Below are 16,362 nucleotides of genomic sequence, written 5' to 3'. Positions count from 1 at the left end.
GTTTAGTTTTAAGACTATTCTATCTTCTGAGAAAGATGTGAAGAGAAACAGTGGTTACATACAGTGGTTCTATGTAAAGTGATGTCTCTGGTTTTCCTCTGCATCCTTCCCCAGCTCCAGGCCGTGCCTTTCTGTCCCTGGTGTGGCGAACACCACAGCCACCACCTAGATCGCCCTTCAGCAGGGAGACACTTTCCACCAGCTTCGAGTCAGCTGCTGGGCGCCCCGACGCTTGATGCCCTCCTGGAATTGCTCTGGGCCCCAAGGAGCTGCCTTGCCCAACCTTTCGCACCACGCGGGAGGCAGTCGGCCTCCAGTGATTGGTCGTTGAGCGGGTGCAGAGGCCCTCCATATGGGAGACTCTGAAGGGCCGTCCCAGATCCAGAGCCTCCCGCGGGTCACAAGTCTTTCATCAGGCCGTCTCTGGCCTTGGATTTCATGCATGTCATTCATTTTGGAAAAGAAGCCACACTGAAAAATACATCCATTTGCAAACATGCCATCAACACGAAAAGTTCAAGGAAGTAAGCAAAGATGAGGCAAGGCACCACTATTTTCCAAGTGTCCTGACATGGCCCAGGTGCGTGTGTGCAGACGTCGGGGCGTGCCTTCTACAAGCGCCGTTGAGTGGCACGTGCTGGGCTGCCACACCCGTCCTCCCGCGGCGGCCTCGCAGAGAACAGCCGGCGGCTCCCGCCCTCCTGGCAGGCGAGTGCCCCGTCTGAGAGGAAGCGGTGCGGGCGCCTTCCGGGAGGCGACCCCCAGGAGGAGGCCGCAGCCCTGCCCTTTCCCTGCGCGCCTACCGGTACCCACCCTTCCCCTTCGAGTTGGTCCCCAGCCAGGGTCCTCCTGCCCCGGGTCGCTGGAGCCACCTGAAGGACACCAAGCTCAGCCCCCTTGATCAATAATGGAGGGGTGGAGGCTCGCGGCGGGGCTGCTTTATAGGGTCTAGCGGCGACGGGCAAGGGGGCCGCGTTGTGGTGGAGCGGGCGCGGCTGGGCCCTCACGCCTCAGGTGCAGGGCCTGCGCACTCGGCCGCCTCTGCCCGCCATCTGGAGGCGCTGTGGGCGGCGCTTCTGCACACGGCCCCCCTCTGCCAGCCATCCGGAGGCGCTGTGGGCGGTGCTTCTGCACACGGCCCGCCTCTGCCCGCCGCTGTGGGTGGCGCTTCTGCACACGGCCCGCCTCTGCCCGCCTTCCGGAGGCACTGTGGGCGGTGCTTCTGCACACGGCCCGCCGGAGGTGTCAGCCGCACGCGGCGTCGCTGGCGTCTCTGCACGCGGCCCGGGGCTGAGGCGAGGGCTGTGCATGCGCCTCCTGTGAGGAATGCAACTGGGCTGAGGCCAAAGGAGAAGGAGGTTAGGCGTCCTCAGGCAGGTTCCGCTGTGATTTCCCGGGAGCTGGGAAGGGGCTTTGAGGCGAGGCGAGCACGGAAGAGCTCTCCGCAGGAAGGCGCGGCCCGGGGTTCCCAGAGCCGCGCTGTGGCGGGCGGGCGCCGAGCTTGGCCCCGGGCCGGGGCTGCGCTGCGGTCGGGGGTCTGGGGCTGAGGCCCGGGAACGGGCGCCCCTCCTTCGCTCGCCTCCGGGCCCGGGGAGTCCCACTCCCGCTCCCTGTCTCAAACACCTTGTGAGTCATTTCACTTGCTTCCAAGTTTTTTTGGTTTTAATTTTTTAAAAAGAGTTTTGGTCTACGCAGGCGATTTTTGTTCAGTGGCAAAAATGAAGGAAACGCACAACACTATGAAGACGACGACGAAGGTGGCCCAGAGGTAACCACGGCTTTGCTGCTCTCTCTCCAGGACGGCTTTGTTATATCGCTAATAAGGACTCTGTTTTTCCTTGTGTGAGATTTGTATTCTCATTTGGCTTATGGCATCTTTCAAAGTAGAATTTAAAATTTGTTATAGAATCAAATGTAATAATCTTTTCTTGTTAAGGCCTCTGGCGTTCACATGCTTAGAAGACACTCCCAACACACACCTGAAGGTCATAGAAACTTTCTCCTGTTGTATTGTCTCGTACTCTTATAAAAAATACAACATTTTTTAAAGGTTACATCCACGAACAGTTATTAGAAAACACCGACTGTCCTCCTCGTGGTGTGCAGTGTACATCCTTGAAGCCTCTGGTCTCTTTTGTCATTATTTCCTACGTTTCAGTTCTAACCCAGCTGGAATCAGTCGTGGTGAGAGCGGAGAAGCCTTGTTTCCCCCAGCTGCTGTGGTGGTTTTCCCAGCGCCGTGTGTTAACAGTTCACCTTTCTCTTAACGGACTTGAAGAGCCACCCTAATCACACAGGAAGCTGCCACATGTAGCTCGATCACTTTCTGGACCCCCTAGTCACTCTCTTCAGTTCAAATTTCTGCCTGGCTTTTCTCACCTGTTTATTCTTAACTTTTTTTTTTCTCTCTTGAAAACATTGCTTTTGGACATTTTTATGTAAGCATAGTAAATTAAATCAAATTATACTAAAAAGATAACAACCACAGCACCCTTTTGACAAGCCTTATTCTAGAACACAACATCATGCGCTCTTTGAAACAAATGCACGCCCTATTTCCTAAAAGGATCTACACTCCTTCTGTGGCTTGCTTTGATGCTTTGTTTGACAACTTATAGGAAGCTTTTCATGTCAGTAAACACAGGGCATGACTTCTGGTGCCTGCACGGTGTGGTACAGACTGCATCAGAATTTGCTTAACTGTTTTTCACTGATGGTCAGCTCATTCCTTTCTGACTGTTTTTAAGCAATTGTAAATAGTATGATGAATATCATTGTACGTAAAGCTCATTGGACTTCTAACGATTTTCTTCCTCTCATTCTTAGAAATGGCATTTCTTGGGCGAAAGGTGTGCACACTTTACCCTCAGAGGTTCTGCCAGTGGCCGGCACCCACCGAATGTGTAAGTACCTACCTCTTAGCCAGCACTGGCCTTTGCAGTCTTTTTCATCTGTGCTGTTCTGCTAGGCAGGAAATATTATCCTCTTTTTATTTTCCTTGTTTATTGTTGACAGAGTTGAATATCTTTTCATATGGTTGTTGTCCATTTGTATTCCTTTGTAGTTTTTCTTGTCCAACTTCTTTGCCTGTTTTATTATTGGTTCATTTGAGGTTTGAGGTATAAATGATATTAAATATTTTTTCCTGTAGTGCATTACAAATATTTCCTTCCCACTCCTGTTATCTTTCAACTTTATGGAATTTTTAAAAGGGTTTTTTGTTCTTTTCTGGGTTTTGCAACATGTTTAGAAATGTTTTTTCATCCCAAGATTATTATTATTTTTTTTAATTTACTTTTTGGCTCTGTTGGGTTTTCATTGCTGTGTGTGGGCTTTCTCTAGTTGTGGCGAGAGGGGGCTACTCTTCATTGCGGTGCACAGGCTTCTCATTGTGGTGGCTTCTCTTGTTGCGGAGCATGGGCTCTAGGCGCTTGGTCTTCAGTAGTTGTGGTGCACGGGCTTAGCTGCTCCGCAGCATGTGGGATCGTCCCAGACCAGGAGTCATACCCATGTCTCCCGTGTTGTCAGGTGGATTCTTAACCACTGTGCCACCAGGGAAGTCCCCCAAGATTATTTTTTAATTCATCAGTTTTCCTTCTAGTGTGTTTATGGCTTTGTCTTTTAGAAAACCTTTAAATGTTAACCTGCTCGGGGTTTGTTTTGGTGTAAAGAGTGATGTGGGAATCCAGGTTTGTTTTTTTCCTGAGTGTTGAACTGGTTGTCCCGGTCCTGTATTGAATACTCCCTCTGGAGTGTCTGGTTTGAAATTCTAACTTTCTCCTGTACCAGATTTCCTTATTTACTTCCGTCCATTTCTACACTCTTTTTTCCTACTGGGCAATCTGTTTATCCTGTCTCAGTAACATTCAACTTTAATTCCTCCTGTTTTATAATGTTCTTTAACTTGTTACAGAACCTGGTTTGTTTGCTTGGCATGCGGCAAGCCAAACACTGAGATGCCAAGGTTTGCTGTGGAGAGAGGGTTTATTTGTAAGGCAACCAAGTGAGGAGATGGGAAAACTAGTCTCAAATCTGCCTACCTGAAAGCAAGGGGTTCAGGATAGTTATGAATGAAGAGTATAGAGTGGTTGGAGGTACAGGGGGAGGTTATTAGAGGCAGGAAAAAGGTGAAGTAATCGGTGGTCCGTGCAGGCATACCTGAGTTACGTGCTTCTTGGAAAGCGTGTTCAGAAAATGGCAGCATTAGCATGATCTGAGGGTGGAGTTTTTGGCCCTCTGATGCCTAAAGATCATCCATCGGACACTCGCACAGGCCCAGGCGAGTGGTATATGGTCTTGACTGGTTTGAACTGGGCAAGACCAGCTCCCTGTTCCTGAAAAACAATTGAAGCAACCGTTACTACAGTGACCCTATGTCAGAGGTATTATCTATAGGGCGTCTTGTAATGCTTTGTCTAAGCTACTGAAGCTTGGAGGGTGTGCACTTTGCGAGAACAATTAGTGAAGACAGGTTACAGGATATTGTTTATTAAGCAAGTTACAGTTTAAGGGATCTAATTGATGACTGCTTGGTTTCAGACTCATGTTAGGATAAGTTTCTCTTCTTTTTCAAGATTTCTTGACTGCCCTTATGTATCTATTTTTCTTACATTTTAGAGTCATTTTGTCAAATTTCCAAGAAAAATCACTTTGTAATTTTATTTAGAATTGCCAAAAAACTGCAATTTGCTAGTTTGGGGAAACTAAGTAACTTTACAATATTGCGTATTCCATCCAAGATCTGCAGTCACCACCTACTATGTCCCTTGGTAGCGTTACTTTTCTCCTTATGAAAAATGCTTCTAACTCTTGACCTGGGTGGCTTTTACTGAGGGGGCAGTACTGCAGGCACAAGCCGCATGTCATGCACCTTGTAGAAAACTTAAAAGATTTTTAAGGGCATTTTGGACGATCACTGATTTTTCCATACATGCAGACTTTAGAACCCAACCCGTGTGGGTCCAAGATCATGCATGCTCTTCCAGTGATCTCTGGAGGACCAAGTGGACTAAGAGCCCTTTTTCATTCTTGCTTTTATATTTGTGTTTGTTCTCAAATAACTCTAAATTAAGCAGAGTACAGTTGAGAAAAACAGTGACCTATTTGAGTATCATTTAATCACCGATGTTTATGTAGTTTGGGGTGGCTGTATAATTTGCCACAGTTGGCTCCGTGGTCTCTCTCTGGTTTGCGGGGGGCTTGCTGCAATGCTGTGACTTCTGAGGACAGTGTGCAGTTAAATCTTGAACTTATAAATTTGTTTTGTTCCAAGTGAGTCTATGTGTAACCACAGCAACGGTCCGGTTGTGAGATGTAGGATACAGCTTGTTACCAACAGGAGTGAGAGGGTGTCTTGTAACCTCGGCTGGTGCCAAAGCCCAGGGTTCCCTGAATGCTTTAAAGTTTTCCTCATTAGGATGGCTCCAACCACAAGACGTAGTCAAAGACCCTGTGTCTCAGGGTGAATAGCAGATAACCATGGACTGTTTATAGACCTGTGAGACTTTGTTCAGCTGAAGAAGGGCTTTCACAGTAATTTCTGACCTGTTTAGTGGCTTCCTACCCATCCCCCCCCACCCACCTTGATCCTTTTACTCCCTTCAAACGTGCCGTAGCCATAAAAAGGGTACCAAACACAAGGGTGGTCAGTTTAGGGCCAGGAAGGTGGAATTTAAATGTAACTGTGTAACTGACAGAATGATTCATTACTTTGTAGGTCACTGGAAAGGAGCAGAAATTCTCCAACTGTTCCATGGGCTGGTATCAATCATACCAATGCCCTAAGCACAAGAAGTTCTCAGCGTTCCAGGGCCAAGTTGGCTTAGGAAACGCGGCGTACTAATTCCCCCTCTCAGAGCTTTACAATGTGCATTAGCATATTAAAAGTTCTGAGAAGTACGGCAGTAAAGAATCCAGCTTTAATTCAGCTGAGTGATTAAGTAAGTGTATTAGTGCAGGGATAAAATTCTTTTAGGCCAGGCAGGTTTCTCTTAACACTAACTTTGGTAGGACCAAAGGACATTTAGTGGAATTTTACCTTCTCTTTTGTCACGGGGCCCTAGCAGCCATTACAACATGTGTCAGTGTTAGACTCCTAGGGCTAGATTTTAAATGAAATGCAATCAAAATCAAATTCCACTGAAAATATAATTTTGCTTATTTGTTCATAATATCAGTGATGTATTGAAGTGCATTAGGTACGATAAATGGTGGACCTTTTAACTCACATGACACTTTCAGAAAATAACCTTGCGATGCATTCATTAATTTATTCAAATAATAGGTGTTAAGGGACTCCTGTGTCTTCAGCACTGTGCCAAGTGGGAAAGAGCTGGGGATGTTTTAGAGTCTGGGAGTGGTGAGGGCTGAGAGAATTGGGGGAATAAAGGGGGCCTGGGGCCTTACTGGGCTCTGGCTGCTCCAGGGGCAGAACCCTGCCGTTAGCTGTGGGAGGAGAGGCTCCAGCCTGGGCCTGAGAGAGGCGTGGGCCAAGCTAGAAAGTAGGTCATCTTTTCACTGGGGCCCTTGAGGGTTTCGCCAGGGTCACCGACACTCACAAACTACATTCTCAGTGATGACAGCAGTGCTGGGTAACAAACCACCACACCACTCGGTGGTTGAAGACAGCATTCAGGATGCAGGGTGGCTTGCTCTGGCCTGGTTGGCTTGGCTGGGGGGTCCTGCTTCAGGGGCAGCTCTGCTCACAGGCCTTTCGGCTTCCTTGGGCCGATGGACTGGCCAGGAATGTTCTCCTTACAGAAACAGCAGGGGCACAGGTGGCAGTCCACCCACTCAAGCACTTTCAAGCCTCTGCTTGCATCTCCTCTGCTAACATCTCATCGGCCAACGCATGTCAAAGGATGGGTATACCTCGCTGTTAAGGGTGGCAGTCACTTAGGAAAGGGCATAGATGTCTCCTCCTCTCACTGGGGAGTGAGTGACTAGTGGGAGCAGGAAGCCAGTCCGGCCCTCCAGGAACCGTGGGGCAGTGATGCTGGCCCCCTCATCCAGCGAGACCTGGGGGCTGACAGCTGACTTTGAATGAAGCACAGCAGTCCAGGAATGGATGTTTGGCCAGAGGAGTAGGTTGATCCCAGCCTGTGTACTGTAGCCACATCCTCCTCCTCCTCCGACTCAGGCCCTTTCTCGAATAGAGCTGTAGGTCAGGGCCACAGCCAGCACACTCAGTACCTTTGTGCACGTTAGAAGAAGGTTCTTTACCCATCCCATACCTGCCTTCATGAATCCCTCTTGAGGGGACCATTGGAGGATGAACTCCAACCAACCAAGAGATGACAGAGGAAACGTCAGAATAGGATTGAATTTGGATACATTTGGCAAGAGACGTTAGGAACAAACAGAAAGGGAACAAGATGAGTGGAATAGAGTGTGGGGTAGACTCTGCAAAACGGCCCTTCTCCTGCACTGACTCTGGCCTTGGCCATGTGGCTTGTTTGGTCAGTGGAACAATAGTGATGTGAGGCGGTCAGAGACTTGAAAGGTGCTCATATGTTGAGGCTTGCCCTCTTTTGCTGCTGAAAGCCCTTCTGCCTCCATCTGAACAAGCCCAGGCTAGCCTGCTGGATGATTAGAGGCATCTGGCTTCTGCCTCAGCTGACATCAGGTCAACTGCCAGATCTGTGAATGAGGCCTCTCAGAACCAACCCCATAACTAGATGTTGTAGCCAAGCTGGCCCCCAGGAGCTGCTCAGCTGTGATGAACAGTGAATGTTCATTGTTCTAAGCCACCACATTTGGAGGTGCTTTGTTAAACAGAGAAAACTAAATGATGTGTAGTGTAATTGTCATGCCCTGGCATTGTGTACATAAGATAGAACGAGCTAGTGGGTTGCCCTGTCTTTAATGCTGACAGATTGTGTTGTCCACATGTAAGAAGGTTTAAGAATGAAAAGATAAACGTTAATAGGAACAGTGTTACTGACTAGCTTTGGGTTGTGGAAGATGGGAAGGGGTGAGGGGGGAAGAAACAAAAGCTAATTCTAAAACAAAGAGGAGATCACAGGTTTTATATAAACATGTAAAAATAACCACTAGAACGGAATGCAAATCTTCCCTAATAGGTGAAGAACAACAATAAAAAGTACACAAAATCCATCAAATATGCTTTAGAACACATACCAAGCTTTATTGCCTCTTAAGATTGTATCAGCTATAAGATCACGGTGATTTTGGTCATCATTATATAAGGAAACAGGGTTGCCAATTAAGCCATGACATACCATCAATTTTAAGACACATCCCAGTTTCAGAGATGTTAACTTTTTTTTTTAATTATTATAGTTTTGTTTTTCATCTATAGATTAAGTATGACTCAAAGATTTATAAAAGAAGAAATAATTACAGGTCACAGTTTAATCACTTGATTCAAACTAAAATGCTGCATATGTTTAGCTGTAGGTGTTTCCAAAACATTTGCATAAATGTGGTCTCATTTGATCTTCACAGTCAAAGATGTTAACAGGAATTGTCCTAATGCAGTATCTAAAACAGAAAACACCATATAAATTATGATAGAACTAAAAGCAAACATAAATATAAATATAATTTTCCCATTGGAAGAAAAAGATTTTCAGACTTGAGTCACAAAGCAAAAGAGAAAAACTGAAAATGAAAGCATGGGCAAAGATACCCTACCAAAAACCCAAAGTGTGTGTATGGAGGGGTCATGTCCCTAATATAAAAGAAGTTAAAATCCAGGCCAGAAAGTATTAAACAGGACAAAACCACCTTACAGTGCTGCTGGATACAAACCACCATGAAAATACAGCGGTGGTAAATACCTGTGCATCAAGTATTGTCTTCTATTAGGCAGAAATTAAGCATATACAGGAGAAACAGACACACATGCCAGTAGTGGACCCTAATTCAGTTATTTTAATTTAAGAGAGATAAAGCCGACAAAAAATTGTTATAGCAACTCCATTAAATATTTTTTAGCCAGTATAAATGAAGATTAAATACTTCTAAAGGAAAAGTGTACAACCTGTGAGAGAAAATGGACCATGTGCTTGTGTGACTCTCTCTCATAACTTGCAAGTTGGTGTGTAGAGAGGCATAAAGATCTGAAGAGCCATAGGGAAGTATAATTTGTTAAGTGAAAAGAAGCTGATTAATTCTTTAGCATAGATCTGTATGTTCATTACACAGAACAGGTATGGCAAACCTTGCCCACGTGAGGGTCCATGTAGGCACGTCTAAGCATGAGATAAAGTCCTTTATGATGAATTGATCATGCGACTGACCTCAGTGTATCCGCCTTAACACTGGAAAGGTTATGTGTGACAATGCAAGTGTAATCAGGACCCCGAGTGAGGCATGTGCTGCCTGTTTTCTGTGGTCTAAACATTAGCCTTGACGTGAGAAAAATGGTTCCTACCAACCATTCTTTCATTGCAAAGGGCACTCAGCTAAAAGAATGTAATTATCTGAGACAAATACAGGAAGTTCCCAGAGAATTACAGACTTCTGGGGCTGGGGTGAATAAAATAATGGAATTCTGAGGAATCGTTTGGTTTCAAACAAGGAAACTAAGACAACTCCTGTTATTTCAAACATTTACTTAGGGTCACACAACTAGGTAGGAGCAGGGTTGACGTTAGAACAAAGTTACTGCTTTCCAGGAAGAAAAATGTTACATTCCTTGCACAGCCACTACCTGAGTATTCATTAGCCTCAGAACTAAGTGGTTTAGGATAAATGTTACATTTCATGTGATACATTTTATATGTGTATAAATATGTCCATGAAGTGTTGTCAACATATTTACAATTTTCTGAGCGTTTAAGAAGCACTGTATGGAAATCTCACACCTTAGCAATTTGTGTCTTTAAGTAGGTTGCTTCTTCCACATCACATGAATACAGCAGCAGGCCTTTTCTTGGTTCTCTCTCTTGGCTATTGGTCCCCTTTTCATGATTGCAGCTGTGTTACTGACCTTATTTCCTGACTGGGAGTGTGCCCTGTCAGCTGTGGAAAACAAAACCCGAGAAGCACAAAATTTAACAGTTGCATACATTTATTTTAAAATAACAATGCATGCAGGGCTTCTGATGTTAAAAATCTTCTATACACGTGTTTCAAAGCCAGAGTTTACCGAATTTCTGAAATAAAGCTTGTGGAAACATTGGCAGGCGTGAGTGGACTTGGTAAGCAAGCTGATGGTCCCCAAAGCCAGATGTGAAGATAAAATGCTTCTCAGAGATGGAGCAGCATTTTCCAAGTTAAACAAATTTGCAAAAACAGTAAACACAGTGGCTGGATAAGAACTCAGGTCAACAAAGGGAACTAGGGAAGAATCTGAGCATGGTGCTTGAAGGGAAGCCTATTGTGATGGATGCTTAAAGACTTGGGTTATATATACTTTTATTCAAAAATATTTGAAAGCCCCTATAGTGGGCTTAGTATTGCATATAATGAATTGTCAGCGTTGTTAATTGTCTGTTGCTTTACATTTTATAGACTCTTTGTGCTAAACCTTCAGTTCCAATCTGCTGCCAACTACAGCAGGCGCCCAGAATATTCCTGGAATCTTTTTGATGCCTTCCTGGAGTATAGCTTTTCATTTGTATTTTTAACCTCAGTTGGAGATTGGGACTATGTTACAGATACACACGTTCTCAATCTCAGGCCGAAATATATATACTGTTCCTGTTTTTTCTTTGTTTGTTATGAATTGCATAGTTGTTTTGAATTTTGGATTGTCATTGCCATTTCTCCATTAGGGCATATCGTCCAGAGCATTTTCTGCCTTGTTAAGATGCAGTGCAAGCCAGCAGCTCTTCCGGGGTTTCTAATTTCTCATGTTGTGTAAGGCTTTCAGTAGAATACATTGTCCTGTTGTTGTTATATAATCTTTGTATTCTGAGACCTTTTGGAGCCTTTTTGTTGAATGTCAGCTTCCTCCAAATAATGGCCATTTTGTAATTCCTGTGTCTTAGGAAAGGCTCAGAATGAGAGGAGTGGGGGCATTGGATAGAGTGTCAACCTGAATGGGACTGACTGTAACTGGCTGATGGAGAAGAGGAGGAGGCTGGGACCTGTGCTGAGGGCACCAGCTTAGCTATAGGGTAGGCTCAGAGGGAAGCAGGCAGCAATGTAGTTTGTAGCCACAATCTTCGAGCCAAGAGAAGCACTCAGGATGACCTCCATATTTACCCTAGCTTCTTGCTGGGGGTGATATGCAAACCACAGTGCAGGCAAATTTAGTCCAGTGAAGAGCGTGAGTTTCCTGGGCAGAGGAAACAGGCCGCAGAGACTGTGGCTGCTAAGATGGCTGTAGTTCATGTGCTGATACCAGGCAGGAGAGAGCAGCTGAGAAGGAATCCCTTCATATTGTAGGAGGTTCCCCTTCAGGTGCTTGGCCAAGTCCGCAACTCAGCACATTTAGGGCAAGATGCCACAAGGCCTAGTAGAGGACAGCTCCCAGGGAACAGAGAGGTGAACAGAGATTTCAGAGGTCACACAGCACTGAAGAATTCCATGCAACCAAGCCAGAGACGTTGGTGCATGTCCCTGGCATTCAGTTAAAACCCAGAAAGGCCTAGTTTACATATTGTGAATATCCTCACTAAGAGTAAGAATCATCCCATAGGAATAAGGGCTCAGCCCTGTGACTAAGAGAAAATTGAATGTAAACCAAGCCTCAACAAAATTGAGGTCATCCATCAGTCTCCCTGAACAAAACTCACCACACTGTAGAGGGAGATGACAAAATCCAGAATGTCTGTTAGGATTCACAGAATGCCCAGCATTCAGTTGAAAAAAATCACTTTTATATGTGAAAAACAATGAAAATGTGATTCATGATCAAGAAGGAAAAAAAAAATAGTCAAAAGTGGCAGACCTACTGATAAGCCAGATGTTGGAATTAGCAGACAAGAGCTTTACAATAACTGTTATAAATGTGTTAAAGAATTTATTGGAAAAAGTTGGCAAAATGGATGAACAGATGAGAAACTTTAGCAGAGAAGTAGAAACTCTAAAAAAGAACAAAATTCTAGAACTGAAAAATATCTGAAATGAAGAACTCATTAGGAGTGTTTAACAGCCGACTAGACACAACAGATGAGAGGGTAAGTAAACAAAAACAGATGATAGAAATTACCCAAGTGAAGCACAGAAAGGAAAAAGAATAACAATTTTTTAAAAGAACAGAGGACTGAAGACCTACAGGACAATATCAGATTATCTAGTTTATATACAGATGAAGTTCCAGAAGGAGAAAAGAGAAACAAAAGAGCAGAGAAACATTTGAAGAAATAATGGCCAAATATTTCCCAAAAGTGATGAAAGACATAGGCCACAGATCCGGAGAGCCCAGTGCACTCTGAGGAAAATCACAAAGAGCAAGGCACATCTAAGCACATCATAGTCAAAGTGGTGAAAACCAAAAATGGAGAGAGAAATCTTAAAATCAGGCAGAAAAATTAAGGAATTACATTCAGAAGAACAATAATAGACATTAATATAGGGGAACAATAAAAAGAATGATGGCTGTCCACCAGAAATAATGGAGGACACAGGACAGGGAGTCACATCTGAAAAGTGGTAAAAGAAAAAAGACTGTCATTATAGAATTCTAAATCCAGTCAAATGTCTTTCAAAAATGAAGGTGAAATAAAGACGTTTTCAAAAAAGAAAAGCTAAAATAAATTCTTGTTAGAAAGGCTGCACTCTAAGAACTACTAAAGGAAGTTGTTCAGGATGAAGAGAAAAGGTCCCAGTTAGAAGTCCATATATTCAAGAAGGGATGAGAAACATAAATGGGTAGGTAAATATAAAACACTAGTTTAAAAAACACATTTGAAAATTACCATTTAAAGCAAAATAGTATGTGGAGGGATTTATATCATATGTAGAAGTAAGATACTGTATACAATATCAGTCAGAGGTAGAGTGTGATTAATTAAGGAGGCATATTATAATCCCTAGAGCAACGACCAAAGTATAACACGAAGAGTTATAACTAAAATCTAATAGAGGAGATTAAAAAGGAACACTAAAAAAAGCTTGAAGTCTGGAAAGGAGGAGTAAAGAATTAGAAGGGACAAATGAAAAAAAATAGCAAGATGGTAGGTTTAACTCAATTATAGGAGTAACTTAAATGTAAATGGGATAAACCCACCGATGAAAAGGCAGAGATTGTTAGATTTGATAGAAAAAAAAAGATTCAACTCTATGTTTACAAAGCACTCTTTAAATATAAACACAGGTATAAATACAAATATAGAGAGGTTAAAAGTAAAAGAATGGAACAAGGAATAGTATCATTTTAAGAAAGCTGATTCAGCCATATTAATACATTGCGATATTAATATAGCTGATGTGGTTTGTCAACTTTAACAATATCATAGGCAGTTATTTCACCAGCAAAAGCAAGTTTATCTGTGAATAGCAAAGAAATTGCTATTCATAATACCTGAACTAGGGTGGATCATAGACAAATCCAGAGAACAAGGAAGGGGAACTTGCTTTTATAGGGAAAGGGGAGGAGTTGGGAGGAGCTGGGATGACCAACAAGTCCATTGGAGGGGCAGGGGTCCAACGCATGGAGGCTTCCCATTGGTTGGGCTGCTGCAGCCTCTGATTGGCTGGGCTGTTGTTGGGCGGTGGGGGGGGGGGGGGAGTTTTCTTCCTGCTGGACGGTAGGTAGAGGGCTCTTTCTGTGGGAGATGTAGATGGAGGCCTCTTCCTGTTTGGGGTAATTGACATGCATGGTGGGACACGAGAGTGCCCCCTACAGGCCTGCCCTGACTAACTTTAGCTGAGTTTCTGTAATTAATTCCACTTTATCCCCTTTGGATCAAGATCTTTCCTCTAATGCATTGCTGATCAAGAGTCAGGATCTTGGTATAGTAATGGTTTGTCCCTTGGTGCCAGGAAGGACCTTCCCTGATTGTCAAGTCCCTCCATGGAGGGAAAATATGTAAATCAGCAACTTCATGTGGCCTCATCTGAGTGACAAGGAAAGTTAGGTGTTTCTTATTAAAAGTCCATTTTTAGTCAAGGTTGTAAGCACTAGAAATGATCTCAAAGTGCTGAACTAGCATCGCATTATTAGGCATGCCATTTTTACAAAAGTTTGACAATAAGTGAAGTTAATAAGTGTACAAAGCAGAATTAAAAACCTAACAAACCCAGTTTTCAAGATGGTTCAAAACCAGGACCCCAGACCTGAAGGTAGTCAGCAGAATAATTCAGAAGACGTGGGTTGTCAGGTGATAATTACTGTAATCAATGTGCCTGCTCTTTACTTTTATGTGCCTGCTCTTTAGTTTTATGCAATTGGGTCTCTACTTCCCCAGAGACATTTATCCATGTGCAGCTATTGCAAAAATGCCTCCTTGCTTAGCAAGTAAGTAATCAAGGGCTATGCAGTTATGCAACCCACCTTGGCCAATGAGTTTAGTGACCGTTGCTGAGCTGAAACTGCACTGGCTACAGAATCAGCTAACAGTCATAGTGTCAGGGAGAGATTCCTGATCATTTGTGTGTTGGTGTTCACTCCAGTCTGTGGGAAAAAAGCTCTCCCTATGGAGGCAAAACCAGAATCTCATATCCCTCCTGGAAGTTCTTGCTAAGGCGGTTATAGAGGCTCAATAGGGTAGACCACTGAGAGTCTCCGTTTGGTTATGTAGGGAGAACAGGATGCTGAATACAGCAGGGCCCATTGTGCTGTGTTCTCCAGCTATCAAGGTAATGAGCTACCCAAGCATAACTTCCACATGTGAAGGTGTAACCAGAGGGTGTAACCCAAGGCCCTTAAACAAGTGATGGTATCTATGGATACCTTTGCTGGCACAGAGGCTTAGCGTTACTTAGCCAGACATTAGGTTGTTACACGCTGAGAGGTTACCTAGACATACAGATATGTCAGCAAGTTTGCTAATGACCTGACTTGCTTGCCAGCTCCGCAGAGCCTTTCACACAAATAGGCAAGAGCTTGTTTTCCCATCTCAGGGCAGGGTCAGATTGAAGCAAGGAATAAGTTTAGGCGGGCTTAGCACCCTGATTATAAAATGGACCTGTGGAACAATCTGGACAGACAACAGCATCTGGAACCCCAGTGACATTACTTACAGGGTGAACCAAAGGGCCATTGCTATCCTGGAGGGACTGAGGTTTCTTCTGGCAAATCCGGCAATCAGAGAGGTTTTGCAAGAGATTGGGAAATATGGATTGGGGGCATTGTGCTTTCATGGGCGGGAAGGAGGACACAGGTAAAAGGCAGTGTTGAAAGAAAAGTATTCAGATCTGGTTCACACGTCTTGGGAAAGCTGTCAGCTTCATATGCCTTCTGCTTCAGGTCTAATGGGCTTTATTTTCACATTGCTGGACAGTGTGCAGGTCCAGTTGGGGTTCATTGCCTTCTTTAGGTGCAACATGTGGATTCCGGAGTCCCCTCCCTGGAGTTTGGTGGCACAAAAGTTAGTTGATAGGACCTGATGGGGCCCTTCCAGCGAGGCTGGAGAGAGTCCTTTTGGATCCAGATTGTAGGGCATGATGTCCGTTTTCATCTCCCAGAAGTGCCCTGCGAAAAGTATGTTCTACCAGAGCATGGTTATTTTTAATAGAAGCCACTAGGCCTTTGCAACACAGAAGTATGTCTCCATTTATCAGTTGTGGATAAAAAGAAGCGGGAGGCAAGTGCATGGGGTGTCCTGTGATATTTCAAAGGGTGAGAGTTTATGATTCTCAAAGAGGGTAGATCTGAGATTCAGGAGGACTAGCAGTGGTGCTTTTAGCCAGGGTATCTGGAAGATACAGTTTCTGCAGACTTCACCAGTCTGGTCTTAGTGATGCCATTAGTGCGTTTGACCAGCCCAGAGGATGGAGGATGATACGCAGAGTGAAAGCAGTGGAGAAGCAGCCAAACAGCACAGACCTGCTGGAGTATTTGGCCAGTAAAGTGAGTTCTCTGGTCACTGTGAATTTCAAGAGGGGTTCCTGGGTAGAAATGGTCTTCTCCACTAGGACTTGAGCCACAGCAGAGGCAGTAGCTTGTCTACAAGGGAAGCCTTCAGTCCAGTGAGAAAACATACACACTGTGATCAGAACATATTTATATCCACGAGATGGCAGAGGCTGGATAAAATCCAATTGCCAAGCCTCAAAGTGTCCAGGACCGGGACAAACAGGTTTCTGCAAATTGGATGTTGGACATGTAGGGCGAGCAAAATAAGTGCTTTTTGCAGCTTTATCGATATTTCCCCACCAGTATTGATGCATAAAGATTATTATATTATTGGGGGACCAATGATTCAGGGCATGTACAGTGGCCAGTCATGGGAGTTTAAAGTCTCTGGTAGGACTGGGTTGTTATCTGATCCAAACCAGAACTAG

The 16,362-nt window shown here is 44.4% G+C and overlaps 1 protein-coding gene across 22 annotated transcripts in view; it reads left to right on the top strand.

Annotated features, from left to right (window-relative positions):
* The first annotated feature begins 1,256 nt into the window (after positions 1-1,256).
* The window catches only part of MGLL (monoglyceride lipase), a 172,949-nt gene continuing 157,843 nt past the window's right edge, over positions 1,257-16,362 (top strand). For 2 of the 22 annotated variants that reach the window (XR_009048772.1, XM_057705613.1), the window contains exons 1-2: positions 1,260-1,768; positions 2,827-2,903. Coding sequence is in view for 17 of the 22 variants with exons in the window: in XM_057705613.1 (XP_057561596.1) it covers positions 2,829-2,903 (75 nt within the window). In the remaining 5 variants the exon portion in view is untranslated. Of the gene's footprint in view, positions 1,769-2,826; positions 2,904-16,362 lie in introns of those variants that run through there. The other 20 variants (XM_057705615.1, XM_057705624.1, XM_057705635.1 and 17 more) reach the window with 17 other exon arrangements.

The sequence above is a fragment of the Hippopotamus amphibius genome, chromosome 13, assembly GCF_030028045.1.
Source record: "Hippopotamus amphibius kiboko isolate mHipAmp2 chromosome 13, mHipAmp2.hap2, whole genome shotgun sequence".
NCBI classification, from domain to species: Eukaryota; Metazoa; Chordata; class Mammalia; order Artiodactyla; family Hippopotamidae; genus Hippopotamus; species Hippopotamus amphibius.
Note: the sequence above shows the minus strand (reverse complement) of the source record. Positions and strands in the feature narration are given on the sequence as shown.